This window comes from Larus michahellis, chromosome 2 (genome assembly GCF_964199755.1).
Source record: "Larus michahellis chromosome 2, bLarMic1.1, whole genome shotgun sequence".
Lineage (NCBI taxonomy): Eukaryota > Metazoa > Chordata > Aves > Charadriiformes > Laridae > Larus > Larus michahellis.
Window position 1 is genome coordinate 163,834,088 of NC_133897.1, and position 12,219 is coordinate 163,846,306.

At 44.7% G+C, this 12,219-nt stretch overlaps 1 protein-coding gene across 1 annotated transcript in view; it reads right to left on the reverse strand.

Moving 5' to 3' along the window:
* Positions 1 to 12,219, reverse strand: part of COL22A1 (collagen type XXII alpha 1 chain) — a 229,512-nt gene that overhangs the window by 99,626 nt on the left and 117,667 nt on the right. The window contains exons 15-17 of the mRNA XM_074577898.1: positions 12,078 to 12,131; positions 7,259 to 7,312; positions 5,070 to 5,114 (exon numbers count right to left, since the gene is read on the reverse strand). Coding sequence (XP_074433999.1) covers positions 5,070 to 5,114; positions 7,259 to 7,312; positions 12,078 to 12,131 — 153 coding nt within the window. The remainder of the gene's footprint in view (positions 1 to 5,069; positions 5,115 to 7,258; positions 7,313 to 12,077; positions 12,132 to 12,219) is intronic.

Sequence of the window (12,219 nt, forward strand, 5' to 3'; positions counted from 1 at the left end):
TCTCCAGACTGAACAACCCCAACTCTCTCAGCCTGTCCTCACAGCAGAGGTGCTCCAGCCCTCTGTTCATCTTCGTGGCCCTCCACTGGACCTGCTCCAACAGGTCAATGTCCTCCTTGTGGTGAGGGCTCCAGAGCTGGACACAGTACTCTGGGTGGGGTGTCATGAGAGCAGAATAGAGGGGGAGAATCACCTCTCTGGATCTGCTGGCCACGCTTCTTTTGATGCAGCCCAGGATGCGATTGGCCTTCTGGGCTGCAAGCACGCATTGTTGGCTCATGTCCAGCTTTTCATCCACCAGCACCCCCAAGACCTTTTCCGCAGGGATGCTCTCTCGGTTTTGTTTAATATCTTTATCGATGATCTGGATGAGGGGATTGAGTGCACCCTCAGTAAGTTTGAAGACGACACCAAACTAGGTGGGAGTGTTGATCTGCTTGAGGGTAGGAAGGCTCTCCAGAGGGACCTGGACAGGCTGGATCGATGGGGCAAGGCCAACTGTATGAGGTTTAATGAGGCCAAGTGCCGGGTCCTGCATTTTGGTCACAACAACCCCAAGCAACGCTACAGGCTTGGGGAAGAGTGGCTGGAAAGCTGCCCAGCAGAAAAGGACCTGGGGGTGCTGGTGGACGGCCAGCTTAACATGAGCCAGCAGTGTGCCCAGGTGGCCAAGAAGGCCAACAGCATTCTGGCTTGTATCAGGAATAGCGTGGCCAGCAGGAGCAGGGAAGTGATCGTGCCTCTGTACTCGGCACTGGTGAGGCCTCACCTCGAGTGCTGTGTTCAGTTCTGGGCCCCTCTCTACACGAGGGACATTGGAGTGCTGGAGTGTGTCCAGAGGAGAGCTACCAGGCTGGTGAGGGGTCTGGAGACCAGGTCATATGAGGAGAGGCTGAGGGAGCTGGGCATGTTTAGCTTGGAGAAGAGGAGGCTGAGGGGAGACCTCATTGCCCTCTACAACTACCTGAAAGGAGGTTGGAGAGAGGTGGGTGTTGGCCTCTTCTCCCAAGTGAATAATGACAGTACCCGAGGAAATGGTCTGAAGTTGCGGCAGGGGAGGTTTAGATTAGATATTAGGAAGAATGACTTTACTGAAAGAGTGGTCAGGCACTGGAATAGCCTGCCCAGGGAGGTGGTTGAGTCACCATCCCTAGAGGTATTTAAGAATCATCTAGATGTGGCACTTCAGGGCATGCTCTGAAGGGCAGAGATTGTAGGTTGTTGGGGGTTGTTTTTTTTTTTAGTTTGTTTTTTTTTGTGTGTGTGTGTGTGCATGTGTATCGTTGGACTCGATGATCTCAAAGGTCCTTTCCAACCATGAAGATTCTATGATTCTATGATTCTCTGTCACGTCATTCCCCAGCCTGTACTGAATTCTCACCCTGACCTCCACCATACTTCCACATTCAAACCTAACACATTCGGTATTGTATAACCCTGGCCCTTGATAGAGATGATGATTAAATCAACGACATACTCCTGCTGAACTTCACTTTTCTCTTATAGATTGTGGCCCTTACTCATTCCAGCCTCTTTAGTTTAGGAACCTTGTCTTACTGTGTAAATGCTGAAATCTCTGTAAAAAGAAACACTGATTTTGCTTGGACCTGCATATACAGCTGAATAAAAATTACCAAATACACGCACACACTGCCACTGTTAACATAAAAGTTCATGTAAAAACAAATTCTACAAGCGCAAGGGGTGACAGCAAAATATTAGTTTTACTCTACTTTTTTTAATGTTTCAGACATTTTAATTCTGATTATTATCCCACAGGAGCCCTGTTAGACCTTTGTTATTATCCACAAACCCATCCTCACGGCATTGGATTTAATGTTTCTTTTGAAAACAACATTGATTCAGCAAGTCAGAAACAGATTTGCAAATCAATTTATTTATTTTTTTCCCTTTTAGAAAGTCAATCAGTCTTGTAACCAAAATGCTATTTCAAAATGATGCATCCAAGGAATGAAATTAGAGAGACCTGTACACTACAGAAAGCAGCTGAAAACCCACATCAGACACCCAGATCTACTCGCTTTTGGGGCAATAGCTTCCACGTTCATGGTTTCCTTTGCGCTGACTGAACTATGAGTACCCCAAATTTGAGACTTTCAGTAAGCGACAGTCTGGTGGATTGCTGACAAAATGTGCAATGTATTCTCAGGAGAATTTTTAATATCAATGCACTGAAGCAACGAGTACTTCACACATCCTGGTTTAGCTGCCAAAACAGAAAAGTGTCAATGTTCTTACTGCTAGTAATGGGGCTGGGAAAGGCAAATGTATTATTTATACAAATGTATACAATAAAGCTGTTTGAAAACAATCCAAACCATTGTGCTTTCAGTTGTTTCTTCAAAACAATCTGTCATTACAAATATTTTTTCCCATTCCTTAAAAAAAGGCTAGAGAAAGGGTTTTTTTCCAAAAGAAATGAAAAACACAACAAAAGTTTTATTCTCAAGTTTTCATTTCAAGACTCCATTTCCTTCCCCTCTGCTCTACTAGTTTTTCTGCTTTAACCAATGGAACAAAATGGTGAAGAGTCACAAGCAACTGGAGGAAATCCCAATTCCACACAAACTTTAGTGCCGTTTTCTGACCTCTACCAGTTAGCAAGTGTAATGATTTGTTGGAAAAATTATTTCCCAAAAGTCTGCAGGGCCCTGGGAAAGCCTGGAGGAGAGCAAACCTGCTGCACAGAGGGACCTGGTAGCAGCAGACCAGCCCCACTGCCTCCCCACATGAGCTTTTGTCCAATACAACAGGCAAGGATTTACTGGGTGGACACGTGCTTATGCAGCAAAAGCAATGTCCCACGTCACGTTGAACTGCCTAAATTAACATGCCGAGTATCACATGCATATATGGCTTAGGATAGCAGGGAAGTGCATCACGCTTATGTCTGCAGAGTCATTCCTGGGGTCTACAGCAAGCCCACTGGACGCAGAAAGACACGAGATATCACTCATATTGTGCAGTGGCTCTCCTAAAGTCCAGGCGTAACCGATAAGACTAGATTTGGGAACCTCACTATAAAACCTCGATATTCACATCTAAGGTCTTGGGATATAAGAATATAGCAGCAAGATATCCCCAATATTATGGGATATTTAGCCTTTTTTTTGATATGAGGGCGCAGATTCGAAAGACCAATACTCAGTGCTTGGGCTAGTGCCCTCGTCTGATATAATAAACACTTTCCTCCTCAGGCACAAAGAAACACAGGTTGCGTAGGTGTCAGTATTCAAGTTACAGACTGAGGAGCAGACAAGAAAATATTTGGCCCGCCGAGTTTACGCCCACTGCTTTCACAGTAGTACTGACTGGTAGAAGTTAAAGCGATGGCAGTGGATGCTCTGAGACCAGTATTAAAGCCTGGAAAAAGTCAAAGTACAAGTGTTGTAGCAGATATCTGGTTGCTCCAGAAAAAGGAAAAAAAAAAAAAAAAGAAAATAAAACCCAAACAAAACAAAACAAAAAACCACACACTGAAAAGGCAGCTCTAATTGTGCATATCCTTTTAATGAAACAAAATCTAATTCATTTCTTCCCCACTTTAATCTTCCTCTAGCTTAGTCAGCTGCCTGCCCACACACAGCTCCAGCTTCCTTTCCCATCACGTTGATGTCAGAAAGATGGATTTTCTTCCGGAAGCCAAATATTCCAGCAGATTAGACAACCTCGCCTCCGGAAAAGCAGCGGAGGCACTGGCTAGACACAACACACTGAACCAGTCCTGCAAAGGGCTGAGGCGAAAGCACGAGGAAGATAAAGTACTATCCAGCCTTTTGCTGTAGCTGCAGCAATGAGGATAGATAACACAAAACATGGTAGGTGCTACTTCATCCTAAACAACAAAATGGACAATGGGAAGGGACACCTTAACGTATGGCAAAGCAAAACAATATCTCTCACTAAGGGTCTATTGATCCTTTTCCCCAGTAGGCAAAAGCTTGGTGTAAATCTCTGGGTCTCTTCTCCAGAAGGAGATGGAGAGTGAGAAATGGGAACAAGACTGTGCAAACAAGCTAATTCCTTCCTTTGCACAAACACATATAGCCAGATACCACTAAGGACAGCTTGAACACAGGCAAAACTGACAGACCGGCAGTGAGATATTCCTGTCTCAAGACCAGCTTGAGACATAAGCAAGGCAGGACATTGCTCAGGGCTGCAAGCCACTCACAGCTGGCAAGAAGGGTCCTGCTGTCTGTTTTGCCTGCATGAGAAAAGGGGTGACAGGTCCGACTGAGAATCTGGGGATGCCCCATCTCTAGCTGCTTGCTGGGGTGCAGCAGCTGGCAGGGACAGCAAAACACAATTTTGATGGCATTTCTGGGGAGCCCCAAACACCTCCTGGCAGGTCTGGAGCAGAAGTGTGTGCACATCTGAGGTGTCTCCAAATACAAGCAAACTCAAAGAATGAAGACTTTGTGTCTGCCCAGCACTCCTTTTAAATGCTTATTCCAGGTATAATAGGCACTTGGTCTCTTTCTTGAACCATAAACACTGTTCAAATCCCAAAGTGTCCTGTAAAACAGCTATTTCCAGACAAGAGAGAGCAGAGAACTGGGAAACAGCACCAGCCAGATGATGCCTTTAACACAGAAACTACCTGCTACACACTACTACTGAGCTTATGGTGATGGGGGAAGACAGAAACACAGGAAGTTGGATAATCTGAGCAGCTGCAGTGAGTGGAGGATATGCTGGATGCAGATGTGGTCATCAGCAGTAAGTGATCATTCACAGCTCTCAAAGCACGCAATGTGGACACCCCACTAGATCTCATACCTTTAGTCCACTCCTCCTCTCTCTGCTCTATCCCTGGCTACACACAGACAAGAAGTCCCTAAATGTGTGCTTAGTGGACAGCAGAGATCCACAAAGCCCTCCTGCGCTCCCATGGGAGGTCATTCCCAGACAGCACCAGGAGGTGCAGCACAGTGAAGGAACTCCATCACCAATCACCCTCCAGAGCTGCTGGCCTGGCAGCCCACCCCACCTAAAGGGCAAAGGCAAGGAGCAGCCTGGCTTTTTCTGGCATGCAGCAGGAATACCTTGTCTCCTCGTGTTCCCTTTTCTCCTCTTTCTCCTTGTAGACCCTAAAAATAAAAAGAAGAAGAGATTATAAAGCTCAGTCCAAGTAGAGGCATAGTTATCTCCTCTAATTAGTCACGAAATCACTGTGCACTTCTGCACAATCCATTCAAGTGAACCTCAAGGACATTTTCCGTGTTGCCAGTCCTCAAAGTCGGCCACAAGCGTGGTCTAAGCAGACTCACAGAGCAGGGATGACCTGCGGGGCCCGAGAACGTCTGTAATATTATATTGCCTGCAGACACACGACCCTCCTGCCAACAGCAGTGTGGAGGGACAGGGAACACACCACAGCTGCAGATGGTCTGGAAAACAACCAACGCTCTGCATTTTTCATGTTGCTCGTAAACAATGAGGACTTAGGTAGGGGACAATACTGATAGAAAAACCAATCGCATAAACAAGGAAGAATGCCCGTTCCTGGTGGTTTTGGATGTGGTGGCTAGGCAGACAGCAGGTACCTCTGAGAGCTGGCAAGTGCTAGATAATGCCTGTCCTGGAGGCCCAACCACATTTCTGCACTGTGAATCCAATGCCTGTGTTCATCTGGAGTGCGTAATTCACTCCTGACAGGTACACCAGAACCATTTGCTGTGGCTTAGTCTGACGAAGGACAGTGACACTAATACAGGCGATAAATTCAATGGGCAGGAATGGATTCCACCTTCCCTTGGCACAGAAAGTACCTTGTATTTCACCCTTATTGTAGCAATTGGACAACCAACTAATGGCTACAGGCAGACAAATATGGTCAGTCAGTAATGACCTCTCTAAAACTGCCAAAGCTTAAGATGCTTCTTAATCTAATAATACATTTGTATTTATACTTCAGTTTACTTTGCACTATAGTGGAGGCTTACTTCCAAGCAAATGACAGCTACATATATGAGCTTATTTGGCGCATAGGGTGATTTAGTTAGTTATTAAGATCTTCAGATTTCAGGCCGTGGTTGACTGGAAGCAAACTCTGTACAGCCCTGTCCATCTCCAGTGACCCAAACTGACCCTGCACAGCTTCCCACACTGTGAAGCAATAACCCCACAACTTCCAAAAAGCAGATAGCAGGAGGTTTAAAAAGATGACTCTCTTAATGCACGAGTAACTATGAGGCCTTCATGTAGACTAAGTAGAAGATTACTGCCTTGCTCCTCCCCAGTAGCACAAGCCAAACATCAATCTTATGACAGAAATGGACAGAACCTTCAGTAACGGTGCACTACATGTGAGTTCTTTCCTTCTTGCCCAAAAAGGTGACTCAAGGAGCAGGAAGGAAGTGTCCTTATAGCTTTGTCCATTTATCTCATTAATATTGCAAGTCTATCACATGGGAAGGTAATGCCACCCGCCATGTTCATTCCCTCATCTTCAAGTCTACTACAAGTCAGTCTTAGACCATGCAGGAAAACAGCATGAACTAGGGCAGAGACAACATTGCCCAAGCTCTTTTGAACACATCAGGCCTCTTTGTAGACAGTTGTAAAGCAAATCCTCAGCTGGCACAGGGAAATCTTTTAGTGCATGAGGATGTCTGGTATGCCACGAAAGAGCACTGATGTACAGTCGGGTCATTAAACCTCAGAAAATCCAGTCAGCCACCAGCTTAAAGGCTGCCTCCATAATTACCAAGGTGAGACCACAAGACAGAGATGCTTACTCAACTACCTCTGATTTATTTTGGTCTTGCTGTCCATTCATTCAAGGCAGGTTTATCCCTTGTGCCCAAAGGCTATTCCCTGACAGTTCTGAAAATTCAATTGGAAACTTGCTGAGAAGTGGTATTTTTTGGTCGGTGTTATGATGAAGATTTTGGGAACTGTACAAACAGTGCATCAACACACACCAAAGCAACTGCATTATACTGAAAGCACCGCAAAATCACCAGCTGTTATCTCTGTAATCAAGTAATTTCTACTGACATCTCTCCACTGGCTACAGTTTTGTTCTTATTTAAAGAAGTCAGAAGAAACTCATTGAAGTCAAGAAAATGTCACTATTTGGACATGGTACAGCTAAGTGGTCAGACATATCCTATACTGCTTAATAATAATAATAAAAAAAAAAAAAAAGAAAAAATAGGTGGGCAGAACACTCTGAAAAAGTGGAGAACGTTTCTAGAGTGTCAAAAAATTAATAAGAGCCATGACTTACCGGTGCGCCTACATAGCCTTTAATTCCTGGAGGACCCTGTTTTCCTTCAGATCCCTGGCAAGGAATTGAGATACAGTAAAACATCAAAAACTGTTTCACATTTATGCAGAAATCAGTTAAAATCAGTTATTCAGAAATGTAGCTTGCACTCCTGGGCTCACAGCAGGCTGTTGAGGCTTCTCGATTGTTTCAGCCCTGACACACAGAACAGTGTCCAACTTTCCAGCTACTTACCCACAGTGACACCCCAATGTCTTCCTCTATCCCAAGCTCTCAAACATCAGCAAGTTTTATCCTTCTGCTTTCAGTCTCGCCCTCCAAAGGCAAACTGACCCTTGCAAGTTTCTTTACAGGTTATTTCAGAAGTTTTGGCAATGGCAGTCGTTGCCAGCCTGTTGTGCGCGGGGTGATTGAGCTCTGTCTCGACTCCACGGTGTTGGTGGAATGAAGTATAGGCATACCTTGTGCAAATGCTGCAGCAAAGGCTGTATCCCAGCATAAATGAACCACAGATGTGGAATTTTATATATTTTGATGAGTAAATGAAAAGAGACAGATCAGAACTGCATTCTCCAATCTTTATTTTCAGCATGAGTGAGAGAAATGCAAGAGGAACAGGTATGTTTCAGCAGTTCTTCAGCTGGTTACACATTGACTCTCTCCCTGGAGAAGGTAAACTGAAATGGAGAGCACTCTCATGGCATGATTTTATGTGCTCTACAAAGCCTGCAAATGGTCTGGATTCTCAGCTGAACAGCATCAGCCCTCAGAGACATCTTGTGGAGACAGCCTGGTCCTGGCAAAGTGGCCTTGAGAACTGCTTAGATATATTATATCACCTATTCAGCTGATTATTTCATTGCTTATCTTACTTTCCTTTTCTTTTTCCTCTCTCATCTTGTTAACTCCTGTATCGGGCGGCTGTAGTGGCTAAGGCTTCAAAACAGATCAAGAATTTATTTCTAAATCATTTCTACATTTAATATTAATAGATGTTTCTTATTTAAAAAAATAAATAAATAAAAAGATGCAAGATGTGCCTGCAAGGAGCTATTAGCAGAACTGAGGCTTTTTTGTCCCAGTGCAAGTGCCCAGGAGGCTGGTCATGTCCCATCACTGTCTACACTTGTTCTAGCCCAAATGACAGTCTCATTTGGAGCAGTCGTTAAGCACAGACCTGGCAGGCTGGCCGGACTGTACTTGGCTAGTGTCACCACAGCTTTAAGCAAGGCATTGCCAAAACTGTCCCCTCCCTCTGCCAGAGAGGACTTGACTTGTTAAAGCAGATGAAGCTGTAAAGTGGCTGAACCTGCGTTAAGTATGGAAGCAAACGTGGCAAACACCGGGGAAGATTCACGAACAGGTTAACGAGAGCTGGGTTTACGCACAAGCAGGATCTTGTCTGCTCCAAGGTGTCCAAATTATCAAAGTCCAAGCCAGTACCATTACATAAAATCTAGTTATAACACTCGGCAAAAGTTATAGATAGAGAAACTGGGTTTGTCTGGATGAGAAGACGTGCTGATCCCACTCAAGGCCTGTGCTGAGATCATGTCTGGTAAACCAGAGAAGTGTGAGACCTTCGACAGCTGAAGCAAACAAGAAGAAGGAAATTAGTCAAAATGAAACTCTTACCTAATACTTTATATTTCAAAGGCTTGATTTTTTTCCCGCTCTCCCTCTGTTTTTTCTATCAAGTGCAGATTACTGTTAGTTCAGATGGGAATGCTATAGCTCTGTCAGTGACATAGCAATGACAGCCACAAAAAAAGTCTCTTTAACCTTTTATTAACGATAAAAAAAAAAAAAAGGAGGAAAAGGTTGATTATTTGCTGCAGGATTTTACAGGCTAAAGAACTTGGTCTCAAAAATTCAAGCTTTCTTTCGCTGCTATAATATACAGTGAGGGATTTACGGCCTTTTTTCTCTGGACCCATTTATTCCATTTAAAATAACCTGCCAGGTCCCACATATTTATGTGGGAGCTTTCTCCGCTGACCAGTGGCTATTTCTTGCCATCTCAGACCACCGTGGCACCTTCCTGAACTAGAAGCTCCAGTACCGATTAGCACGAGGCTGACTTTGAGACCTCTTCTTTGCTTCTACCAGCTCATAGCCAGCATGGTCATACATCCTTCTTGGTGAGCAATGAAGTTTACCCACGAAGTTTGATGAAAAAGAAAAAAAAAACAACAACAATAAAAAAAACCAAACACCAAAAACTCCACACATTGTTAAGATGAAGAGACTGAGCTAGGAACAATCTCCCCTGGAGACCTCACCAAGCAGTAAAAGCAGTAAAACCAGAGATGACATACTGAGGCCATTTCATTCCTGTAACCCGTACGCGTACCCTAATGGGCTCATCATCCATTACGGTACCTCTGTGGGCTGAAGTCCTATTACCAGAAGTCTGCAGGACCCTTATCTGTCCCATGAAGCCACAGGAAGCTTCACTCAATTAATGAGGTCTGTAAAAAAGCTGCGAGTCGCCTCCTTAAAAGAAAGTGCTGGCAATTCCCATGGAGGCAAAGGACTGGAAATCCCTCAGCCAAGCAGATAAGCAGGGGGCTGAATTTCCTGGGGGGCATGTACAGCTACTGGGCATGCACTGCGCTCGCCTGGCTCCACGCAAACGAATATGGGCTGAGCTGGGAAGGGCTGCATCCCAACTGACCAGAGAAACTGCAAGGGAGCTCTCTGCAAGCCTGGGGTAGGGCCCAGATCCACTGCATTGACGATTTTAAATAAAAATAAGTGATCTGGCAAAAACCAATCATTACAACGGTAACTGGAGATGTGACCTCTCTGATTGCCAACTCTGCCCATCTCTACACACCCCATTCCACACTGGCGAGGCAGCTGGGCTTTACGCTGAGGAGTAAAGGAGTGTGGATTCATATTTTAGGTTTTAAAGCCCTGTCAGCAAAGTCAGGATTGTTTCTTAAAATAGCTCAAGTCAGAATCCAGCTCAAGGACACTGCATACAGCCAGCACTTCCGCTGAGGTAAATAAAAGTCACTGTGAAATACACGGTCGTTTTATGTTTAGCTACTGATGCTGAGAGGCTGGGGTTAGCCAAGCTCACCTCTTCCCTGAGAGCACTTGTCTAGTCAGACGTCTTTAGGTCCAGCCCCACCAGCACCTATCCTGTCCAGCCCATTGTGCTGAACTTCTATCCAGCATTACCTCATTACTTGGCAGAACTATATGTGCCTGATGATCCTGGTGGGAAATATGGAGCATTTTCCAGGATCAAGTCCTTCTGGAGGTAGAGGTAGATGCCTCGGTTTAGCTTGGTATGTAAAAGCTTTGCAAAGCAAGAGTGAGGAACTTCATACCACAAGGAGCCTAGCCTACTGGTCTAGCCTACAAACCAGTCTAGCCTACTGGTTTGTAATTCCACTATGGGAAACATGCCGGACAGAGAGAAAATACGTATTTATTTACACAATCGGAGAGATTCCTCTGACAGGCAATTGTGGGTGATGAATACAGTTCATTTCATCCACTCCCAAATCCCACTGAAGGACAAAGCAACATCCAGAGTGCCTCCACTCAGCCCAGCCCAGCCCTGCCTTGCAGATGTCATTTATCCCCTGCGGAGCAAGCTGCCATGCAGCTTCCACAATCAACCCCTTCGCGTTGCTGAAGGCAATATGGGTCCTGCAGAGAACCATTGGATGGTTGCTAAGTATCTCCGCTAATCCACAAACACACCATTAGCTCCGATATTCTCCTGACGAGGCTTTAGGAAATGCTGATAATTTCTCTCTATGAAGAAAAAAAAAGACATCTTGGAGAAAGCTTGTTTCCATAGCTGAGGAACCCAGAAAGACCTATATAAATGAACTGCTTCATAGGGTCTTCTCAGAGAGAGCCAAGGGACAATCAGGACTACATCTGGAAAGGTGTTCAGGTACTCAACTCCTATTTGAGGACAAGGCATCGGTGAACTCAGTGGCAGGTTTAGATGACCAGATACGGCTCTTCCAGAAAGATGTGATGCTCAAAGACCTTTGCTTGTACAGGAGCAGAATTGGGTGAAGTAAATTTGGGCAATCAATCTGTTGTCCTTGCAGCACCTTTCACAAGCTGAGTTGAACTTGCCATCCATGATGCCTCTGAAAACACACTTGTCCATCTAGTGCACCATCTTTTTGTGTTCTAACAACAAGACTGAAAACAGCTGATGGGTAGTTATCCCCTCAGTAACTAGGGAACAGGGCAAGGAGAACTGAGACTTTGAAAGGTGGGTAAAGAATTGCTCATGAGAAGAGCTTCAAAATTCATGTTTCTGATGCTCACTAAGTCTCACCAGATCCCCATCCAGAAGCACTTTGTTTGTAGTAAACCCAGTGATACAAGCATTGGCTCAAGTTCTGTATCACTTTGCCACTGTCTACTGGTGCAAACCGAAGCTCTCAAAATAAACAGAAACATCCAGTCTAGGTTCTCTCCATGATTTCTTTTCCCCCAGTCTTAGAGTAGGGGTAATAATTCTCACCAGCATCTTTGTGAGAGTTCGGGAGGCTTACTGAAGACATGAAGCAAGGCTTATGTGCCCCAAAACACATTCTCTTCACCTTCTCCATCTACGTTGTTGATTGAAAAAAAGGTATTTCTTCTCTTTACATACCTTCCCTAATTGCTGATATCTTAGCAGACCCCCGATGGAAATGAGCATTTTGAGCTTCTTCATTCACCAGTTAGAAAATTGAGAGGCATAAATAACAACTAATTCAAGCAATCCACACATAGAAAAAGTCAGTGAAAAAAAAATATACCTGTCCGTGTAAAGAAGACATGGAAAGCTTACCTTTGGACCTGCTGGCCCAGGCAGTCCAAATGCTCCTGGCTGTCCTGGTTGACCCTGCAAGAAACAGCAATAATGATAGTAAATGCTAACCTTTATAAATTAAAGGGTAGGATGGGTCAAAACAGTCATTACATACAGCTTT